The following is a 22,247-nucleotide window of genomic DNA, read 5'->3' as shown; positions in this document are numbered from 1 at the left end:
GGGTGTGTCTAATGTGTTCTTTTAGAAGTGGCAGGAGATCCTCCTGAAATACCTTGCAGTATGGCCTATGCACCCCGTGGCTTTACACAAGTGTGAACTCATCACATGGTGGTCTCATTGACGAGCTTCGCACCTGAGCACTCATCAGTGCTCTCAGCCAGCCATGGAGCAGCTGACAAGTTCTAGGGGTTGAGTGTCATTTGGGGACACGTTAAAGTTCGCACCCATGTCCTCTGTACCGGGCACGACCGGTATCTAGTGACACGGATGGAAGGTAATGTCTTCATCATCAGACGGAGATTCCTCGTTGGCTATGAGACAACAGGGTGCTGCCAGTAGAAAATCTGACGGGCAACGTTACGCGTCCGCTATAGTTGCGTGTGTGCAGTGTCGTGCTGCAGAGCATCGGCCGCCCTAGCAACCCGCATGCAAGACGGCAGCCGTCATCGGGGGGGTGAGCTGTGACTAGTTGAGTCTCCGCTAGAGTTCCGTCAGTGGAACAGCCTTTAGTAAAAACATATAGCTGTATATTCCCGAATCGTTTCCCACCTGCTCTGTGTTGAGGGGTTTCCGTGGATTTTGAAGCACGTCCTGTCAAGGCACTGGCCCAGGTCACGAGGTGGGACTTCAAGCTGCCGGCAGGCAGCTGTTGGAGCAGCAGTGCGGTTACGTATGAGTCTTTCTATATTGAGGTAGAAACTGTTGATATTCAGTCTCAGTGATATCTCACAGGATACGGGTTCTTAGACTAAGATATACTGCGGTCATCTTTCCAACGCCGCTCCCCCCCGCCACAGCCATGTCGGCTGGGCATTGTCGCAGCTGACCCACAGGCTTTCCTGGACACCCAACTGTGTCGTTGTTAGTGCAGCATTGAACCTTTCGTAAAATCTGGAGGGTACGCATAATGTGTTCATTTTCCACGTTTGATGCGTCAGATGCTGTGGAGCAAGTGTAAGGCCGTGGCCGTGTCTCCTCTAGGTCTCCGGGTCGGTTACAGGAAAGCAGAAGACACCCCCAAGGCAATTCCTTCAGTAGTTTCGTACTCCAATGGCCGAATCGAGACAATCCTCCATTTCGTGAATGTTCGCATTCCTTTTTACAGTGTTTCATACCCCCTGAGACATTGCATCTTCTGTATTGCCGAAAGTCTGGTTCTTTCCTCGCCTGTTCGACACTCTCTTGCTGAAATCACCACTTCTGCGGCGTTCGTCCAGGAGTGCGTCGCGTCCTTTCCCCCACTAGGGGTTCTCTCGGTGCTTTCATATACATTCCTTTCTATCGACCATCGCCGCAACTTTGTTTCCTGTGCTTCGTGAGTACGCTCTCTCTTGGTTGTCGCCCATGCCGCCCGACCGCCGCCCCTCGTATACCGACAACACCCCTTGCGAATCAGCATGGTGTTGTCTATGTGTTTGCTTGCGACGAACGAGCTTCTCGTGGGTTCGGCGTCGCTACGTATGGCGCTCAACATTTTTGTACAACCTCATCACAGTTTTGGTTCTCGTCGGCAACATGCTAACCTTCATTCTCCTCTCCTTAATTTCCAGCAGGAGCTTCTTCATTAACTACCGCTGTGGTCGTCAAGCCATCAGCCTTATTAATACAAACTTCGTAGCGATGATGGGAGTGACGGGAATTATGGGTCTTTGCGCTCTTATGATGGCTCGATTGACCAATATGTTCAGCAACTACTCTCTTAGTGATTTCATGAGTATCGGAAAGTGGGCTGACCGCCTTGGTTGCCTAGTTAAATGGGTCCCCTGGCTGGTCGCTGTCTGTGGTGTTGGTTGGTTTGTAATCAATATAGTAAACATCACATGGATCTTCGCTGATCCGAAAAGCTGGTGTTCGCGCAGATGGTCTGAAAAAGGCATTGTCGCCGTCGTGAACTGTCGTCTCTGGTATCGCGCCGACGTACCGTGCCTCTCAACACGTAAGAAACCGCAACAGCAGCTGTGTGACCGGCTGACCCAAATGCATTCGTGCCGGCATGTGTGCCTCCCTAAAGGAATTCATGTCTAGAAAGACAAGGATACACAGGCCAAGAAAGCCGCATGCGTGTCATACTGTTGCTGATTGCAATCCCGAGCAGTTGTACCCGAACTTCCTGGAACCGAATATCTACTTTCTTGAATTACAGTTGGAGCATGCTTTGGATGGTGTGGACCACTGGCGTCCACGAAGTAACGGCCGTTGTGCCTGTCTAGAGTCGGGCAAGGTAAATGCCACCCAGAGGCAAATAGACGGAAGTCAGACATGACAGTAATCACTGTTCGGTCATTGTGTAATTTTTCGTGACATATCTCTTGTGGTGTCTGTCCGTTTCGTCCTGTTTTTCCAGAAGAGGCAGCAAATATGGAGAACAAGGTGGCTTCCTGCAACGACGGTGACTACCTACAGGCAAGCCACTTCTTCATGTTTACTCCGAAAACAGTCGACGGACGGGGTTGCTCTTTCAAGACTATAGAGGTCTGTCGTGCGTTCAAACAAAGGTTCAGCAGCTTCGGCAATGGTCAAGCAGTCGACTGGACAACGAACGCTCTGTCACCCTGCTTGGGACAAGAGGGAGAAAATGCTTTAGCGGATGACTTTCTCGTATCCTCCGATGAAAGTAGTGACTTGTATCGGTACGTCCTGATGTACGTCGTCGGCTGGTGTGTAGCCCTATTGACACTCGGCATTCTCTTCTACTACGTCAAAGAGTCAAGCAATTTCGAGGCAATGTTTTACCAGCCTCAGCACCCAGGAGATAACGTGCTTTTGAAAGTCATCCGGCCACTCACCCCCTGGAGTAAGTAGCGTGCAGAATGTTTATCCGAGAGCCGAAAATGGATGTCTGTAAGGAGAGAAGTGGCGGCAATGTATGGTTGGTGTGGCAAGGTAGAATCTTAAGCTAGCAGGGGGCGCCAGAGACCCTTTTTCTCAAGCATAGACTATGACAAGGAAGGAGCAGACGCAGAAAGGCAATGTTGTATGCATCGAGAAGAATGTCGCCCGCCCTTTTTATCGACGCCCTGAGTGATAAACAACAAAACGTGTCGTTTCGATATATTGAGTTTGAATTCAGCAATTTCCGGACGTCAATTGGGAGAGTACAGGTGCTGTGCTTCTGGTACTATAAGGGGGGAGGAGGGATGCAGCTTTTCAGACCCGTTCTTGGTGTTAGTTTTCCAAAGCAGTAGGGGCTCTGCGGGCTAGAAGCCGCTCCAGGGGATATCAATGCGTGAAGAATGTAGACGCCAACACCAATGGCAAGGCGATGCATGCTTCCGGTGAACAGTCACTCTTCGCATCAGGGGTCAATGATTCAGAAACTGCCGTGGCTGGCTTGCTGGTTGCTGCTCGTTGTTTGAAACGCTTCGTTCGTTGTGTTCAAATGTGTCCTTCTAGCATGCCCATGTTGTTGAGAAATCTGCGGTTTTCAACCTTGTCTACTTGGAATCTCGTGATACGGTTTTGCTTTGGCATTTCTCTCGTGTGGCTCTTGACGGAAGACGCTCACTGCTAATGGTGCAGTGGGATTGTTATGCACTCGTCATGCGTTTGCTAGACGTCTGAATTTAGTGTCGCATACGTGAAGAGCAGAAAGGATATACGTGTATCAAGAAGCTCGGCAACCCGCAGCTCTCTCCCATTGAACAGTTGCTACAAACGCGATTAAGGGAATACAAGAGTTTGCGGAAGAAATTCCTCCCACCAATTACATCGCAGGTAAATCGTGTGCATACAGCAAGATATTTTGACGTTCCTTTGCGGAAAAGCACAAACTGCAGCTCTGTCATGATGTGTGGTGCTGCGAAGAAGTAAACTTGTCATGTTCAATGACCCGGCTAAAACATGCTCCCGGTATAAGTTAATGCCCAAGCCACCACGTGGACGAAAGCATGCATGATCACGCGGGACGCGCTATGTCGAGGTTCCTCAGGCTCATGCAGTGGGACCGGAACCACACAAAAAGCACCAGTATGTGTCAGCACCTGAACAAAAAGTGGTGGAACTCCGCAGAAATCATGGAGATTGACACTTTGTTCTCAAAAGCGCCCACGACCCAGCTCCGCTCGGTGAACATGACACAGTGACAACGTGGAAACGGAGAGGGAGGTTCTACGAAAAATGCGGCTGCTCCTCTGTCCATTGGCACCTTTACCGTCGGTGGAAGCAATCAAGATACAAGCTGGCCTTCTCACAAAATTGCGTCACTTGGACCATAGGGACGCAGCGGTTCGATTCCGTTGTCTGTCAAGAGTATGTCCCTTCTAGTAACGTGCATGCGGGCGCCTGTGGAATTCGTGCGTAGGCAAATTGTCATTCCGAGCACTCGGTATCCCGAATTTTACGGGGTTGGGGGGAGGAAGTGGCCGATGATGTGCGCCGCGGAGTCTGTCAGCGCCGCATCGTACGCGACAAAAAGTTCTGGAAACAAATGGATAAACGACGCATTACCAGTGCAATATCCATACCTGCATTCCGCATTACTACACCGTCACATACGCTTAATAGGTCGGCCTGCACGTTACTCAAAGAACGATTACGATATTTGCAAAAAGCCCCCGCAGGACTTCGCACGTCTCTTCCACCGCAACAGACGATGAGCAATGCTCACCGTAAGACCAAGCCTCCCCCGAGAAAATCGTCAAAACGGTGGCCTTACCTTAAGTGCCTCCATTGCCTTGTATCGATGTGATATAGAATTCTTCACAGCCTTATCCATTTCTGCGTAGGTCAACTTGAAACCATGAGGCTGAAAGATTGGATCCCTGCAGATCATGCCGGTCGAACAGCAGCCATTAGATGTGGCGGCTTCTCCTTTAAGTGCTTCATCAGCATGATTGTACGAGTAGAGATATGATTTCAGCCGGCGATATGGTGCCCAGGAATCAGTTGATTTTGTGGCATGTGCACCCGGAAGAATTCCCCTCCCCTGCTACGCTATCAAAACGTGCCCACATTTATCAGGTATGCAGCATGGCCACGAACGACTCTAGCGCAGAAACGCGTGAACGTCCGCTGTTTCTCCTCTAGCGCTGCGACTATTACAATTTAAGAAGCTGTGCCGTGATAAGCGACAATTTTTGCTACGTGTTCTGCGGACTGGACCACTACTGTCTCTCCAATCTCGAACAGCTTGTAATAGGACACCCCTTCCCTTGCATGGCGATTTCTTTCCTCCGGCTTACCAGCCGAAAGTGCGCGGTCCTCGTGGTTCCGGCACAATAATGCCCTGCTCCACAAATCAACACGAGACACATTTCTTGCAGCGCACGAATGTAAATGCATATACATTACAGTGTCACTTAACATCATGTCAAGAAGCGTAAGCTGCCTGTCACCACAGAAACCAACCCCTTTCAAATTGGACCCATAGAAGCCTCGGTCCAGAAAGACGTTTCGTCCATGCTTCCGAAACTGTATTGGCAAATCGGAAAATTCACCCTGCCAGAGGTGTTTGTGTCCCGCAAACCATAACGTACGGCGAGTCGTCAAGCCTGGGATCCAACCGAAGACACCAGTGAAGAGAAAGAGAAGAGCCAAAGACGATGAAATCAAAAAATGTACGAACTTACACACATGTCCACCACTGCACAACTACGCACGCATCTATAGTTCCGTCTTGCACGCTCGTATGCATCGTATATAGCTACGGGGAAAAATCAGGACGCCACTTCAGCCACTCGTTTCTAATTGCCGTCCTCACACAGCGGCACCTCTGTCTCTGCCTTCCAGTTAAAAGTCTGATCTCGGATGCAAAACCACTAAGCAGAGAAACACAGGGGAGACTGATAATTTTCTGCTTCCTTCAACCGACGACAGGACTCACGTCTGTGCGGCCTTCAAGCGTGTGGAAAGTTGGTTCGCCGCCTTCCTCTGTAACTCGGCCAATCTCTGCGACACACAGTGTGCACAACGCATAGCCGCTCTTATCCTGAAAAAGCAGAAACACCCACAACAAAAGACACAGCATTCAATGGTGCCACGCAGGAACGAAGTGTACCAAGTTCCTTTGAAAAATATCTGCCCACCACCACCTTTGGGATCGCAACTCATGCTCTTACACTTCCAGGGAGGAACGTCATGGCTTCCCTTTTTCTGACTGCTGCCACCGGTGACAGCTACTGGCTGCATAACACTTTGACAGAAATATGGAGCTTCACCTAGTGTGTCATCGTCGGCTCCACTCTGTTTGACGCTCACAGCCAGCGCCACAGGATCCCAAAGCTCGGAAAGGGGGCATAGAGACAGCATTCCGTCCTCTGCCTGCAGCTGTGATTACCTTAGTATCGTCTCAATGATGGAAAATCGCCTGAATGGCCGATACCGGCAAAACCGAGGTAAACTACCTCGCAGTGGGAAGTTTAAGTATATTCTATAAATATGAGCAGGCACTCAGCTCCAATGAGGGTCACACTTTGTCTCTCTTTGGAATGCAATCGTCGTCGCAACTAACACGAGCCCGATACGAAAATGTCAACACGAGACAGAATGCACTGAAGCGACAGCAGTGCATGTGGTATACACTCGTAACTTCAGAAATGTCTCTTGGCCGTGTATTGAACCTTAAGTACGACAGCATAAAACTTCACGGCGGTGTTGCAGCAGTCTCACCTCATACGCCGCTAGGAGGTTAGGAAGGCCATCTGGTCCAAGTTTCTGCAGAAACCATTTCCTGGCGGAAATAAGAGAGAGCACAGGAACGAACGGAAAGAGCTTTCTGGACGACGCCATATGTGACTCGTCTTGAGACAGGTCTGTCCTGTCACATGACCCTAAGGTTCGCTCAAGTATAATCTCCTGTGTTCACGCTGCTATGGCATGGCGCTATCGTTAGTTTTCGTGGAGGTCCTACACGTATGGCCCTGGTAAACCCTTGAGGGCGTTGAAGCACAGACAAGTGTCTTCAACCATCACGAGTGCGTTCCGCGAAAGTTCAGCCTCGGAAAGGTGCAACTGGCGCACAGCCGATCGACATTTGGCCTCTGCGATCTCCGCAGGCGATGCGCCTTGAAGCTCGGGCACTGAAGAAACGGGCAGCAACAGGCGGGTGAGCAACCCACAAGTATGAAACAGCAACATTCGCCAAGCAGCGAAACACGCATTAGGCAGATAAAACATAATCGGCTTCTATGGTCGTATACGAATACGCTGAATGATACAGATACAGCCGACCAGGTGCACACGCGTTGTAGACGGATTCACGGAGCGACGAAGCTGCAGAATTGCCGCCGATGGCAGAAGGACGAAACGCTGTCATCGGCGCATGGCAGATTGCCAGTATTCGGGAGCAGGAATACAGTTCCCCGCGAAGCTGCAATTTGTGGCGCGAGAGACCGCACACGGTAGGCACCGTTAAGTGGTGGAGTGAGCATGCATTTCAGTATGAATCTGCTACAGAGGAACATGGGAACCTGGTGCATGCGTGAAGCCTCGCATTCGGTGTTTGGCAACAGATGACCCACAGTAATTGAAATTAGCAATATGTGTGTCTTTCCATGTACGTACAGTCAACATTTGCCGCAACAAGACGAACATCTTGATCCGCTAAGATTTGCTGGACCTCCGCCAGCTTGTTGGCATTGCCAGTGCAGAAAAAAATGAGGGGTCGCGAGTCATCAGGCGCTGTACCAGCGAGACCCACTCCTCCGTTTTCCGCCATCACGTAGACAGAGCGGGATGAGGAAAAACACGCTTGTTGGTCCACACAAATGCTGGCCAGAGGGAAAGGGGCCGCGGCCAAACCAGCTGGACATGTATTCACAAGCAACACAGGGAAAGAAACTTGGTGCGGTCCAGAAGTGCAGACATGAAAGCTTGTTCTCGTAAACGCTTAGCCAGCGAACGAAAGAAACAGCAAACCGGTGAGCTGCCGTTTTTCTATTGACAACGACCCTGCTTCGTGGTCTCTTTGGGAGAAGCACACTCACGCAAATGTTTCAGTATCTGCGCAGTCCGCTGAACAGCACACACTCCAAAAGTTATCATTTGTACAAAAACTCAAAACGCGTAGACAACTATTTTTATTCAGCAGTTGCACAATGGTGGAGCAATGAAAGCTTGCTCATTGACTTCTGCGACTGTAGCAGTCGACAGACATCACGCGCTGGCGAATCAGGCTGTCAATGTCCGCCTTGTGTGAGACGTTGCCGGCATATTTCGAGCTCTTTTCACTGCTGCTTTGGTACCCGTCACTGCATTAAGCTTATTTGTTACGCTACTAAAACGGGGACGACCGTGTCACACCACAGGAAGTCCCCGTATCGCTGTAATCATCGTCGATGCACTCAATTCCTTTTATGCATGCGTTGCAGGGTGGCACCGGGACTGGCGGTCCGTTGTGCGCTCGCCTCGTCAGGACAATGGAAACTTACGTTTCTTCAAAGCTTAAAAAATACAGCACTGTTTATGGCACAACACTTGCACAGTCATTACATATCGCGCCACTGACTACAGGCTGTAAGCCACTTTACAGTGGTGGTGTGACTTCAGTTCTGTGTTATGCTTCAAGTCGCTTGTAGATATACCAAAGGACCGCCGAAAAACGGGTATAACTACCGGTGGCCGGATATTGTTTTTCTCGGACTTTTGCATTCTAGTTCATACAAAGTGAATGCTCATGTATTTCCAACTAAGAAACAAATGAGACAACAGCGGAAGGGGGTCGCCGCAGGAGGAGGCATTGTACCGCATCACGGAAAAAGACTTTCGGTGAGTCAGAAGATGCTTTTTTGAAGAATTTGCGAGTATACACACTATACAAGAAGCCATTTCGCTGTTGTTTTTCGAAGATACCATCTTTGCTATCCCACCCAAAGAGATCCGGCTAGTCGGACCAATCCTTCAAGTTCCTCGTCTTCCCTTGAATGGGACCCGAGTACAGAGCAAAGAGAGCCCTTTGTTTAATGTTGCATCAGCCACCTCAATGCATTCGATGCTTGCGGCAACAAAAGCACAGCCTAGAAATGGAAAAAACTTCAGACGAACTTCTATAACCCCTATAAGAGCCGCGAAAGAACTCAATGTCCCAACTAAATCATCCAGTTTGTCGGATGTACTGCCTCAGGGCATGAAATGTATGTCTGAAGTGCAGTTTTGGAGTCATCTGTTTTCTCTATAGTTACATTTTGGGGGTCAAACACGGAAGGCCACACGCCCTTGTTAGCTGTCGCGTTCATTACTGAAAACCCAGAATCATTCAATCGTTCGCTTCTTGCCCATCGCAGGCCAGGCGCCTTATTGTTGCTTCAGGTTCCGGCACCAGCGGTGTCCGGTCGTCCTTGAAGCGACAATAACCTTCATTTTTAAAAATCGTGTTCATGCTCCACGAAAACCGAGTTGGGACCCTAGCAAGCAAAGTCGTACTCGTCATACTAGTTACTCGCAACCAATAAAACATTGCGATGTAGTGTCATGAATACCCGTGTAACTGCGCACATTTATAGACGCGAAGCTAACGGAGAGAAGTAGAGAGCCTCCTCAGACGGAGCTTGATCCAGTTTGGCATTTCAGCACCATCATGTCATCACCGGTCAGAAAAAGTGATCGGGTCTGTTACGCTCTTGCGCGTTAACCTTGCATCTCGGCAAGCTCGTGCGAGTTATCGTTCTCCCGCCACAAAACGGGCACTTCGTCAGTACGGAAGCGCTGGCGGTAGTGCGCTTTGCTGACATCGACAAACTGACCCTTAGAGGCCATCAGGCAGCCAAGATACGCGACCATTGCTCCGTTGTCGATGCAGTAACGGTCATCCATGCCGCCCATCGAAGCACCGCGTCTCATCGCCATCTCTTTTAGCATTTCTTGCAGGCGCAAATTGCAGCCGACGCCGCCGACAACCTGAAGTGATACAAGGCAATCAAGATGGAAGCGTTTGGTGCGTCTTTAAAACTGCGAGAACTGGAGTGGCTTGCAATGACGCTTTGGCGGAAAGCCCAACAGGGAGACAGGCAGCCACTCTTGGGAAGAGAAGAAATACCCCTCACCCTAGGTGATACGGCAAAAAGATCGATAAAAGAAAAGTTAGCAACTGAGATTTGTGGGCAGCTGCGGTTTGTACCATCCATACGGTTGTGCCCCGTCAGTGAAAGAGTGTGTTAGGAATCTTGAAACTGCTCCAGACACTATCACATCATCCTTTATGAAGCAAAAACAATGAGTCTCACTGCAGCGAACTCCTGCTTCGAGGCCTGCTACATCCCCTTGCATGCATCCTTCACTTAGTTTCGATTTTCGTCGTCTTTCCTTACCAAAACTTGGTCAGCGTAGTGGAGAGCCATAGCGCGCTCCGTAACTTCGGTCAACATCGCAAAAATAATTTCCTGTGCGCTGAAGCAGAGGCTTTCGGGCGTCAACAGGCATGTAGGCAAACCCTCGAACATGTCTACACTTTGACACTGTCTTTTACTATTTCCTTTCGCTGCACAGCTACCTTCCCTCAGTTTCTTCATCCCCTGGATCCCCTGAAGCCCCTGGGGGTATGCTCTCAACTCGGATTCCTCCTTCCTTCCACTGCATCCTCTTCGACGTTGCTGTTTCTCTGCTGCCTTCCCGTCTGACCCCCGTTGTTTGCATGAGGATGCTGGTCCCTCGAAACAGTCGTCGCTGGTTCCAGCGGTTCCGGCATTCGCGTCAGCTGAAGGCGGTGGCCGTCCCGTAGGTCCACCTGTATCAGCCTCCACACTACAGCATCCTGCTTGACTTTTCTGCTCACCATAATGAGAGAGCTCATGTGACTGTTTAGGTTCATGTGTCCCGACGAGCGCCGGTCCCCGCGATTCTTGTTTGGCATGCTTTGACGATAAGATGCAATCTACCTCTGGTTCACAATCCTGGCGCATTTCGTTCCGGAATTTCTCGTATCGTCTCATCGTTCCTGCGATGTCTTCCAGTCGAGTAAGAATGCCACTAAAGGAAAGATCCATGCCTTTTACAGTATAGGGAAGGGGCAGCAACATTTCTGTATGATCTTCTTGAGTTCGTTCTATTCGTCCCTGTGCAGGTTCCTCTATCTGAGATCCGCCGCCAGGCGTTTTCAAAGAATCTGTGAAAGAGGACCTTTTCCTCTTAGTCTCAAGGAACCTACGAGCTAGTTGCTCTACCTGGTACCCCGGAGCAGGATCATTGGGCAGGTGAAGAAGACGCGCAAGACGGTCGATGCAGTTGCCTACTGCAACGTCTAAGGTCTCTCCGAGTATACGGTAGCGCCCGTCTGCATAGCCGATCACCTGAGAATGTACAGCCGAATCTAGAGGAAAACACAACGCATTCTGAACCAAATTTCAGCGGAAGCTGCAGCAACATCCGTTCGAAATCGAGGCGGAATCTGTCTGGATGGACTGAGGCTGAAAATGATCCTTGCCCTCTATCGACGTCCTCAATACTATGCACAACGAACGAGGAATTCGACAAGGCTACGGGCGATATATTGATTTACAGAATGCTTCGTCTTGAAGGAAATGGCCAAAAATGCGACATCGCAAACCTCTATGGAACAATGCTTAGTGTCTGGAATCCCCTAGGCAGCAAAAAATATGGATACGACTGAGCTGGGCCTTTATCTCAGTAGCCTATACCTTTCTCTAGGCTAGGACACGCAAACATTCTATAGGTTCAAATAAGTCAGTCCCGAGATCACTCCTTAAATGGTGGCTCCCACCTTGCAGTACTCACCTGTGTGTTCCCTCCGCTAACATACAGGACGACAGGGTTCGCGCAACCCGTTACCAGTCGGCCCATCTCGATATGTGCCACGCAGTGGTTTACAGCCACTAGAGGAATATTCCAGAGCAGTGACAAGGTTCGTGCTGTGATGGCACCGACTGCCAGTGGACCACCCATGCCTGGCCCGCAAGTATAGGCGATGCAACTCAGCTGCTTCGGCTCCACACGCGCCTCGGTGAGGGCTCTTCTGACTAGTCCCACAATTTTCCCTTGATGATGTGCTGCCGTTTCTCGAGGCAGGAAGCCCGTGCCGGGGGGAGTGATAAAGGTCTCCCGAGGGTTTGATAAGATATCGCCATCTGATGAAACAATTCCGACGCCGACCTTGTTTGCGCTGCTCTCAATTCCCAGGCACAACAAAGAGCCAGACGGCAGACACCGACCGCTTGAATGTGGCGAGGAACACCTTTCCAGGAGGGGTTCAACAACTCCTGGAGCAGTCATCTTGAGTTCCCGTGATCGTTAGAGCCTTTCGCCACAATCCCAGGCTCGTTCTCCCTCCAGTGCTTCACCAGCCTGGGTGCCAAGCTTCTACAGTGCCTCCTTTGTTCCTCACGTCGCCTCCCAAAGAGTTGCTCGCGTCAAAGGCAAAAGCCGAGTCAACTCAGCTGACCCCAGGTGCTCGGCGTTGGATAACACGTACCACCACCACGGGGAAAATTGAGTGCACCGGCTACGATACTTTCTGGTACCGATCCTCAATATTAACGGGCAGAGGGAACATGCCCATTAAAGAATGCCCAAACCACGCCGTCCTCGAGAGTTGCTGCAAAAACCCACAAAATGGGAAAATGTGTAAACGGTTCGCTTTCGATAACTAGGTTGGAAGACAAACCCACTATTTTTCGCCAACGCTGACGAAAACACTGTCAGGTGTATAAGCGTTGATCGTAATCCGGCAGCAGCTCATTGGTGTTGAGAGTATGTCAGAACCGACCCACATAAAATTACTGCGACGCAACCCGAAGGCAAGCGGGATTTTACCCAAGCAAATTACCTTACGCATGCAGCGTGCCGCCCTTGCGTCTCAGTAGCATGCATCTTAAACGATTAAGGACCTCTGGGACTCTACAAAATATACCTATGGGTGCTATCATGTCTGACTGAGTTTTAATAGATCCCATATTAGACAACACTCGTTTATCAGGAAAAAAAATCATTCGCTGGTGTGATTTTGCGGCAACGACAGAGGCGCGTCCGCCACGGCATGCTTGGCAAAAATGTTACCACGTGCATGCAGATATGACTTCTAATGTATCTGTTCTCTTGAGGATCGAGTTCTCTGATCCTCTCGACGTTTCCATGTCACCATTCTACAGTACACGTTGTGATTTGGTTCTTTCGCCTCGCCAGTCCATAGTAGCAGCCTCCATAAAGCTAATGGAAAGCCGGTCAAGCTAAACATCATCCCATGTAGTCTAGGTGGTTAGGATACCCGGCTTTCACCCGGGCGACCCGGGTTCGAGTCCCGGCGTGGGAAAGATTTTTCCACGTAGAAAGAGTCGTTCTGTCGCTTTTTACGTCCTTTAACTAAAGATTTAAAACACTAGCGGGCTCACTCTGTGGAGCCGTGTATAATACGATTGTCGATGTGAGCAGGCTATTGAGTAAAACTCGCAATTTGGTTATTCTTCCGGCAAGTGGACGTCCAGCGAAAGCAAGCAAGTCCGCACGTGTGTGACGATGCGCCTGCCCCTTTTCTGCTCTCCAGAATCGTTGCTGCTTTATATTTTGATATGGCAGTTGAGTCTGACCGCCTGATTCGAAAGAGGTAATCGGGTGGCGAGTCATTGCGGCCTGTGATGGAGCCGCGTCAACAATCGTCCGCAACTTCAAAATAGAAATCAAGAGATGTTCTTTTTCTTTTACTGGTCAGTTCAGAAAGTCCGTATCATATGTTTCTTCTCTCCCTACGAGTAGGTTGTAAGCGATTACCGCGAGAGGCGGTTCACGTTTCCTACCATTGGAGGTGATAGAACTCCTGCAACGCTCCTGGCGTCACCAGTGCAAACTCAAACAGTTGCCACACCGCAATTCCCCTAAGAATTCGTCGTGCTTCTGCAACCCTACGAAACGCGCGAAACATTTCCAGTTGCATGAATTTTTCAATAGACATGCCTACGTGTGCGGTCGTGTGCCATCAGTTAGCGCACATACCATCGTCCTCACTAATCCGCCTCCTTCAACCATTGTGGAAAGCAACGTACGTTGGTGCCGCTCCAACAAGAAATCAGGAGAGTGGGGGGAAGGGCTCACAGGAAGCAAAAGAGGAGATCCGCGTTCAGCCGCTTAAAGACGTTGCTGTTCAGTTGGTCATACCGAAACCGTCTAGGCTATGTTCCAGTCTAGCACCCTGTCAGGCTATCTACTTGTTGTGATTCTGAATGTGGCTGAGATTCCCAAAATCTGGTGCCCCCGCCAAATCCAAAAACACTCCCTGAATTCTCCTGTTTATGCTATTATAATCGCAGCTAGAGGAACCACACACCAATTACGTAAGGCGTTTCATCCCTTTGGAAAAGACGTGGCGGAAGTCGTGAACAATAGGAGTCCACAATTGCCGCCGGGGAAAAACAAATTTTGCTCACACAGACAAACACTCACCGAGCGATGGTGGTGTTAGTGGCGGTTCCCGCCAGGCGATGGAATAGGACAGCCTTTTACACGGACAGTCGCTCCACAGTCAAGGTGGAATCCATATAGTTGCACCTCCAGTTAACGGCAGATCCCTCATGAGTAAATTCCGACGATTCGTGCGACATGAAAAGGATGCAAGAATCCATTAGATTATTCACGTGTCCGCCAAACTGTCTGGACAATCTCCGAGTCACGTGGCCCCTTCTCTCAGGTTCTCACTCCTGGAGCATAAGGGTTATTTATGTGGGCTTTTTCCCTTATTGATGAAATCAGTAAGCACCCGAGCAATTTCTACTTATCGATACCGAGATCTGCAATCTTACTTAGGAAAGCATAACGTTGTACGATGTAGCGATGCCAGGATTAACAACAAGTACCAGGCGATGGACTCAGTTGCAAATTCATAAGGCCTAAATATATACGTGGAGACGCTGAAAAAAGCCACATTCCTGCGAAATGTCGTCAGAGCACTCTGTCGCACGCTCTATCACATGTACAAATGCACGAGGAGGCTTATACCAGGTAATTTTTCCCTCGTGAAAGGCGACAGTCTTCTTTGCCGCCGATTTAACAATTGGTGAAGTAGTTATTCGCCGTAGGCTCGATGGTGACGACGAGGGAACCCTCCCTTAACGACGCATACGGGAGCAATATTGCCGAAGTGTCTTTGATCCTCAACCGAATAGGGATCTGCATCTGCATAGGGACGTCCCCTCCGTCGACTTAGGAGACCCGAATGGGCCCTCTGCAACCAGTCGTGGCAGAAGCAGCTGCTCTCTCACTTCGTCCCACACAGCTAGCTTCTCTAGGCAAGTCCGATTACAAGCAGTATCTTCAAAGATAAAGCTCCAGACACAGACCGACGCAATTAACAGGATGATATCAACTGGTTGTCCCAAGATATAGCTCAATTCAGTCGCTGACAGAGAAGCCGGACACTCTTTCTGCTACTACCAGATGGATGCACATTCTCAGGTGCAAGGAATAGTGCAATCTCATTGGTTGCATGACCGGCATCTCTCGTGATATAACTCGTCCACCTCGATATTTCACGACGTAGGCCGCTACTCTTGGACTTATTCTTCCCTTGTTTGTGTGCGAGGAAAAAGTGGTAAATCTGAAGGGTTAGCTAAGCTTCTTCTCGTTGTTGCTGGACGGGCTGCCATACAAAACTGAGCGGCAACCAAGTAGGAAAAAGAGAGAGAAGCACCTCAGGCTCGAACAGAGACAGCTTCCAGAATGCCTGTTCCAAACAGAGCGGAGCACGTGAGGGAGCAGCCTATCATGTGGGCGACCCCAGCGACAAATTTCGTATGGTAAAGAAAAAAGGAACCCGGAAACCGCACCCCAAAAGAGTCAGGGTCGACGGTCGCTCTCTTGCGCAGTTGAATTTCAAGCCTGTAGAACATCGAAATACTGCAGCGTCGACCCTACATTCGTCACGCGCGATGTCTCCATGCACTGATTGAGCTTTTGTCACCCTGTTTGTTGCCCAAAAGATCTACTCCTGGTATTGTTTTGCTGCTTATACTAGTGGCAGAGTTCACACTACCTTGGACGGAGTTCCCGCAAGAAAAAAGATTGATACATGCAATCATGTTCCTTGCTGCCATCGCATACACTTGTTGCTCCCGTAAATCGTCCCGGTCCCCTCAGAGACATGATCGCAATAAGCACATCAACGCCGCTCTCCGTGCTGACCCTCCCACGGCTGCAGGACTTTGAATCTATTTGCGGATCCCTCAGAGACTTATTCCCTCCGTGGTTGTGGTACAAGATGTCAGGCAACCCTTTTTATCGCTATCACCGTCGGATTGTTGGTCACTGGCGTATACCCATTGTTAGGACACGAACCAATAACACGCATCGTTGCATGATAGGTTATCAAAAGCAAAAATTCCGTTTTTGCAGCAGTCGTAGTAGGCGGAGAGCCGATTGGGAAGCCGCCACTGCTGTGAGGGTTCTGCATGGCGGAGACATACTCAACCTGAGGGACTGCGTTGGTCTCGACCCTCGGAATGCCATAAGGTAGCAGCCACCATGCCTAGACGCGTCTCCGTTCGAGTCCCTACGCAGTCGTGTTGTACTGTGGAGAACCAGCAGGTCATGACTAGCAGGCTCTACACCGGTATCGCATTAGTAAACCAGTTCCTGGGAGGTGAAACCTCCAGGTTTGCGTGAGGTGAATGATCAACCGAATAGGCACAACGCGTGTCGCCAAGCTCCGCCCCTGCACAAAAAGCGTCTGGCTATATCCGGAGGTTGGTACCGGTAGTGGTTTCGTATTTGGACGCGGAAATCCACTCTACATGACGAGACATTTCTTCCATGTACACCCTGCACCGGGACAAACGATATTGGGAGACGATGTTTTCACGTAGTGTTTTTCGTGTGAAGATCGTCCGCAAAATGCCCAGACTATGAACGGATTTTCCCGACCACAGCGGTGCAGAAAATTATCAAGTGACTCGGCCCCGAGACCCGGCAAAGCGAACGATTTCAAATGTGCTTTTTACATACACAGTGCTTTATCGCCGCTTCCTCCTACGAGAGTATGTCACCTTTCAAATACAAAGAGAGTGCTCACCTCGTAGCTGCCGAGCGTCGGAAGCTTTCATTGGGACCCCATTGATCGCAGACATGTCAAACACCAACGGGCCATCGTACAATTGTAGGTAGTATTTCTAGGTGGAGCTGTCTTGAGAAGGCTACAATACCGGCTGTCGTCGTGGTACGATCTACCGCCAATCCACCGGGCTTGCTGAAGGATACGAACTCGGCAGGTATCGGCCACCCGAGTAACGGGTTCATCAAGCAAGTCGCGCATGGGAACCTCTGTCTGTTTCGAAGCAACCGTTAATCATCAGAGCAGCACCTATTTTCTCTCTTCCCTTGCAACATGATGATGATACCGGGTTATAGTCCACATAGCACTGATAGCCAGGCCGACGTGGCAACACTATCATTGGTTCTATTCAGATGGTCTCGAAGCTACCGCCGAATAGAGAGGTTGTCGAAATGCACCTGTCGTTTCGTTATTTCGAGAGGAACTGCCAACAAATAAGCGAGTTCGCAGTCGACGCAATTCAATGTCTGCCCAGGGGGACATTGCTCTAAGGCAGCGGGGCTTACGTCTAGGCGCATGTAAAGACATCGTGTGACGCGATACTTCCCAACATTTTTCGCTGAGTTGTCCTCTCGAGAACAAGGGATCCTAGAGAAGACAATGATTCGCTGGATTCGCCCGTTGCACGAATTAGAGCAACCTCAGTTATGAAAGCGGAGGCTGTGCAACCCTGGTGGTGAGCGGCTAGCCTCGCACCCTGGCACGGCATGATCAACATGCAACAAGCGACTATCCACACGTTAGCCACCGCACCAGTTTACGTAGGCCTTTTCATTTCTCAGGGGTCGGAACAGACACCCGACTGCCGAAGATCTGTGGCAGCTGGGTTGTTACATACCGGCAAAAGATCAAAGCGAAGAACGTCCTTTTTGCTCGAATTCTGCGTTTTAAGAATCTGATATCAGCCCAACATGGTCGGCAATATCTGCTCCCTGCTTAGGAGGCCCTACTGAGGCAGGTGGAGTCCTGGCGGCTCCACCGTTCGGGCGCCAGTTAACGCACTTCCTCTTTACACTGTTCTCCGGTGGAGGGACATTTCACTCAAACCTGCCATATCAGGAACAAGGAAAAATGCGGCACCAATGCCATTCCGGCAAGCGGTTCGTCTTCTGTCGTGTACTTCTCTTGAAGGTGATCATCACGCTATGGGTAAACCGCGTGAACCACGATTACACAAGATAGCAACCATTGATTGCGGATTGTCTCTCTCACGACCTGACCTGCTTGAGGCGGAGTGCTCTACCGCCTCTCAACGCGCTCTGCCGACATCACACGAGAAACGACTGGGAAACTTTTGTGTCTGCTCAACGCGGGACTCGTGAGCAATGCTATGTCTATGGGAAGCTGAGGATAATATCAGCGACTCGGCTACTCATGCGGAAGCCTTCACAACTTCATTCTAGGAAGCAGCAAGTCTCCCCCTACCCATCCAAAAGCCGCTGGCCGTCGAATGCATATACGAGGGTGATTTGTGTCGCCGGAACGCGTTGTACCCTTTAGCTGACAAACCGAAGAAAATAAGTATATGTTTCGCTACCGGGGCAACACCGTATTCTAAAGAAGAAGGACCATTCCTTCGATATCTTTCCCTCTATGGCGCAGACGCGAAAGCACGTTTTCTGCTATTCCCGGCTTTATGCGCTCGAGCAACAAACCTACGACCGTCATAGGCCTCCGTTACCTTCTACCTCGCGACTACTGGACCTTCACCTATCTGCCATATTCGGGACATTCGTCAGTCAACAGGCCTATCGCGTTGCCACACCACAGTCGCAAAGATTTGGCAACCGAAATTGGGATCAACCTCTCAGCTCGACAGGATTTCCCGGCGCCAGGGCTCTGGGCAAGCAGTCTGCTGAATGAAAACGTCGGGTGCCGATCCACCAAATGCCGACGTCGTTTTTTTCGCTTAATCGGATATTGGGCCGCGCCACCTCAACAAGCGCTGAGCAATGACCTTGCAGATTCTGCCGAGCGCGACCGTGAAACTGGTACCGGCAAACGGGTGCATGTCGTCACTCCCACGACGCCGATATTGAGTGTCCGATCAGACGGAGACGATACAGGACGGCGTGAGCTCATCGTGCGGTACCTGTGCTACTCGAACAGATTGGTTTCCGGTCGAACAGTATCGAGCAGTCTCGCGAAGCGACTAGATGGGAAACTTGGCGCCATTGTATCACGTGTCGCTTTGCGCAACAGCGGGGCGGCTGCCTCCGACAAACCCCCAAGCTGATTCGGACAAATTGCAGGAAACAAGCAATCCTGGCACAAGCGGATTCTGCTGAATCCACCTGAAGCGCTGCGACCATCCAGCCACCACCACGTACGGAGCACTAGTGACAGTATCCAAAGCCGCGTCGCTGCTCTGACGTTGAAGGCGGTTTCATCATTGTTTCGACGGGTCCAGTGGAGCGACCTTGATCTCAACGCCGCAAGCGCTTTCATGAGAGGAATCCAATTCGACGTGTATCGTAGCGGCCTGCAGCTGGAGCACTTCTGACACTCTGGGTCGTGGTATCTCCTTCGTGGGAAGCCACGAGACGACACCCCCCAATGTGTGGTAGCAAATCACTTGCTGAAGAGGCATCACGGTAACAGAGGCGTGACCAACGCAAAGGGCGTGTATGGCGAGGGCGCGACTTGTCGCTGCCGGGGCCGCTCATTGAGAAAATACCGAACGCATGGAATAAACGAAGAGGTAAGCGTCGAGCCTCCAGGCTAGGGTTATATTTTCGGCGGTGTAAAGCCATGTCAGAGTGATACGAAACACTCCCGAATGTCTCGGTGTAGCGGGGGAATCGGCGCCGCGTTTTCCGCCGTGTGAGGACAAAGAGCGGTCGTCCATGCTGCCGAGTCGCTGCCAGCCCGGTTAGAAGAACGACCGGACCGCAACGGCAGCGCTACCTCTGTGCTTTAGGTTCTGCCAGCAGCGATCTGCAGTGACGGTTTCTGCTGATAGAGATAATCAAGCCTAGTCTGGTCGGACGACGAGTGGCTACGCTAGGAAGTGACTCATTTCCAGACAACGTAGGACCGACCAGCACTTTTTGTGTCATTTTCTTTCCAGCCATCAACGTGAGCCTCAGCGAATATACGCCGCTCTGGCACTGAGTGCAGAAACCCGCTCCATATTGAAATATCATCGCCGTTTTGTGTCCAGGAACTGGAGGTGCGCAGACGCATGTTCGGTGTTGTTTTCGATTCACCCTGCGAGATCTGGTTTTGCACTTTAGCAGCGATGTCCCGGTTGTTGGCCTCACGTAACGCGCGTGCCCACATAGGCAGCGGCGAGAGAAACCGCGTGGGCAACAATGTTTTGCTGTTAATGCCTTTCATGAATAGGCCTATTCGGCAGGCCGCTTCAAATCCCATTACGCGTTATAGTGCGATCGCACGGGACCTACTTCGTGGGCAAGCACCTCCGCAACGTCGGTAATTCAGACCGACGGGCAGCAGGTGTCTAGTCAATCCTGTCGGCCAGTCTGTCGCACTGCTACACCGGGCATGCATATGCTTAGCCGTTTTCTTGTCCCAGAGAGAGGATGGCAGTTAACTGCAACCAGAATCAGGAGCGGCTTTGTCGGCTTCCGCCCTGGTACATTCCCAGTTTGAAATACCGAGACCCGCTAAGCTCGACGCATGAAAGTGAACAGCGACAGAAAGACCCAACTCAGAAAGGCATCGTTGCCTTCAATCCAACGAAGGGGTGGCATCCACCCACGAACATCGGTGACGCCGACTAGTGAGGGAATATCTTTCCTTCTACCATGTGGAGCTCCGATGCGTATAGCTGTGTTCGTCGCTCGAGGGCAAAAAAACCAATCGCTTGGCAAGTGGTCGTATAAGACTCACTGTTTCGCTAGGCGGGCGCATCGACAAAATGACGCAATGGTCGGGGTGCCTCCGACCGCCAGACTTCGTAACTCAAAGATGTTGTCGCCGACACAGCGTGTCGCCAGCAATACTGACCGCAAGCTCCGTTTCAGGAAGAGCCGAGTTCATCTGGTACCTGCCGCCGACGACTTGCTACTCTCTGGTGATGACGTGCACGTTTCGAAAACGCTCATTACCAAACCGCGTCGACGGATGCGGACAGGAACCTTTGTTTGGAAGCTTTTGCTGTAGGTTGGATTCCTGCCGCGTGTCTGTGCTGTAGATCATATTATCCACTCCGCCGGCGGGACGACGCTTTAATTCATATGCAGGCGGCTGTTGTTCATTCGGCTGGTTGCTCAGCATGATGTCGGGGCCCAGCAGCGAGCCAGCCAAAGTGCGGCCACGTCTAAACCAGGCTGGGATGCGGCTAATCGTAGTTACGGCCCATAGCACCAAAATTCACGCATCGCGGCGCAGCGTAGTTGATCAACCGCGAATAGGCAGCGGCACCAATCGTCACCGGCATGCGGAATAAGGCGGTACCTGAAGGCATTTGTCGCCGCTACCGTGGGTCACCCTCCCAAGTCATTACAGACGAAGGCCAAGAGCCGATAATCACACAACCATGCAACTGGCATACGCTCGCATCACATATGCTTTTTCGATCACTCAGCAGCGCGCTTTTGTCTTTGATTGAGGAGTGACCTTTCCAAAACTTACACGCTCGGTTGTCATCGAGTCTGCGTTCGAGTGTCTCCTCACCGTATAGGCCGTCACAGACATTTTTCCATGTGGCTGAATGCGCTTGCATTGAGCCGACTGTGCGGTTCAGTTTTCCAGCCCACCGAGAGGATAGCTTAGAAAAAGAGGATCGAGACAGCGCAGACCTGGTGTTGGAAGGGCTTCGCGGCCGACAGGAAGCCTGAAATTTCCGGGCGCTGCATGCCGCCTGTCACATCCTAAGTGAGGGACAAAATTTCACACAGCAGCCTCTCCTCACTATGCGACTACGACATCGTCGTGTGTCACAGCGCCTACAGAGCGCCGTCAGTCGTCGATGCCCATGAGCCGGTGCACAAACCGGCCTTGCACACCCGCGTGTGGTGCCCATTAATACCTAGATCCAAGACTCTCTGCAGGGGAAGGAGAAAACCTGTCGCCCGGGTATGACTCCGAGTGGCTCTGCCTTTATCTCCACCTAGGCTTTCAGGTGCGTGTTTTGAATGTCGCGTTGGTTCCACTCAGACTGTTAATTCAGCCGGATTGTTCCATTACTCGTTCGACGGGATTCACAAATCTCCATTGGTGTCGCTGTCTGATACCTTTGCGCATGATGTCTACATGATGTGCGCAGGGAAACAAGCGGGAGGAACACATTGCAAAATTAACA

At 50.8% G+C, this 22,247-nt stretch overlaps 4 protein-coding genes and 1 non-coding gene across 5 annotated transcripts; 3 read left to right on the top strand and 2 right to left on the bottom strand.

Annotated features, from left to right (window-relative positions):
* Positions 1-516: 516 nt before the first annotated feature.
* TGME49_202290 (membrane protein, putative) lies at positions 517-3,604 on the top strand. The gene is made up of 2 exons (XM_002367474.2): positions 517-1,936; positions 2,345-3,604. Exons 1-2 carry the CDS (start codon positions 1,345-1,347, stop codon positions 2,800-2,802), a joined length of 1,050 nt encoding a protein of 349 aa, XP_002367515.2. The 5' UTR covers positions 517-1,344; the 3' UTR covers positions 2,803-3,604.
* Positions 3,376-8,201, bottom strand: TGME49_202300 (inosine triphosphate pyrophosphatase, putative). The gene is made up of 7 exons (XM_018779201.1): positions 7,501-8,201; positions 6,848-7,016; positions 6,607-6,667; positions 5,822-5,926; positions 5,181-5,224; positions 4,655-4,760; positions 3,376-4,416 (listed from the first exon to the last, which is right to left on the bottom strand). Exons 1-7 carry the CDS (start codon positions 7,652-7,654, stop codon positions 4,387-4,389), a joined length of 669 nt encoding a protein of 222 aa, XP_018637407.1. The 5' UTR covers positions 7,655-8,201; the 3' UTR covers positions 3,376-4,386.
* Positions 8,202-8,397: 196 nt separating this feature from the next.
* Positions 8,398-12,642, bottom strand: TGME49_202310 (O-sialoglycoprotein endopeptidase). Its single transcript, XM_002367476.2, has 3 exons — positions 11,665-12,642; positions 10,242-11,219; positions 8,398-9,831 (listed from the first exon to the last, which is right to left on the bottom strand). The coding sequence occupies exons 1-3, from the start codon at positions 12,157-12,159 to the stop codon at positions 9,562-9,564; spliced, it is 1,743 nt and encodes a 580-aa protein (XP_002367517.1). The 5' UTR covers positions 12,160-12,642; the 3' UTR covers positions 8,398-9,561.
* Positions 12,643-13,122: 480 nt separating this feature from the next.
* Positions 13,123-13,195, top strand: TGME49_202320. The gene has a single exon. It is a non-coding gene; the product is annotated as a tRNA-Glu (tRNA).
* A 5,419-nt stretch (positions 13,196-18,614) lies between these two features.
* Positions 18,615-19,214, top strand: TGME49_202330 (hypothetical protein; the record flags this gene model as incomplete). Its single annotated transcript, XM_002367477.1, has 1 exon — positions 18,615-19,214. One exon carries the CDS (start codon positions 18,615-18,617, stop codon positions 19,212-19,214), a length of 600 nt encoding a protein of 199 aa, XP_002367518.1.
* Between the last annotated feature and the right edge of the window lie 3,033 nt (positions 19,215-22,247).

This window comes from Toxoplasma gondii, chromosome VIIa (genome assembly GCF_000006565.2).
Source record: "Toxoplasma gondii ME49 chromosome VIIa, whole genome shotgun sequence".
Lineage (NCBI taxonomy): Eukaryota > Apicomplexa > Conoidasida > Eucoccidiorida > Sarcocystidae > Toxoplasma > Toxoplasma gondii.
This window is presented reverse-complemented; position numbering and strand designations above follow the sequence as displayed.

Excerpts from the sequence above, each read along its gene's own strand:
- TGME49_202290 (XM_002367474.2), top strand. The coding sequence starts at position 1,345 with ATGCCGCCCGACCGCCGCCCCTCGTATACCGACAACACCCCTTGCGAA. Across the intron at positions 1,937-2,344 it reads CGTACCGTGCCTCTCAACAC|AAGAGGCAGCAAATATGGAG; the intron begins GTAAGAAACCGC and ends CTGTTTTTCCAG.
- TGME49_202300 (XM_018779201.1), bottom strand. The coding sequence starts at position 7,654 with ATGGCGGAAAACGGAGGAGTGGGTCTCGCTGGTACAGCGCCTGATGAC. Across the intron at positions 6,668-6,847 it reads GGTTTACCAGGGCCATACGT|GAAATGGTTTCTGCAGAAAC; the intron begins GTAGGACCTCCA and ends TATTTCCGCCAG. Across the intron at positions 4,761-5,180 it reads GGACCGCGCACTTTCGGCTG|GGATCCAATCTTTCAGCCTC; the intron begins GTAAGCCGGAGG and ends CATGATCTGCAG.
- TGME49_202310 (XM_002367476.2), bottom strand. The coding sequence starts at position 12,159 with ATGACTGCTCCAGGAGTTGTTGAACCCCTCCTGGAAAGGTGTTCCTCG. Across the intron at positions 11,220-11,664 it reads TTAGCGGAGGGAACACACAG|GTGATCGGCTATGCAGACGG; the intron begins GTGAGTACTGCA and ends GTACATTCTCAG. Across the intron at positions 9,832-10,241 it reads ACTACGCTGACCAAGTTTTG|GTTGTCGGCGGCGTCGGCTG; the intron begins GTAAGGAAAGAC and ends GTATCACTTCAG.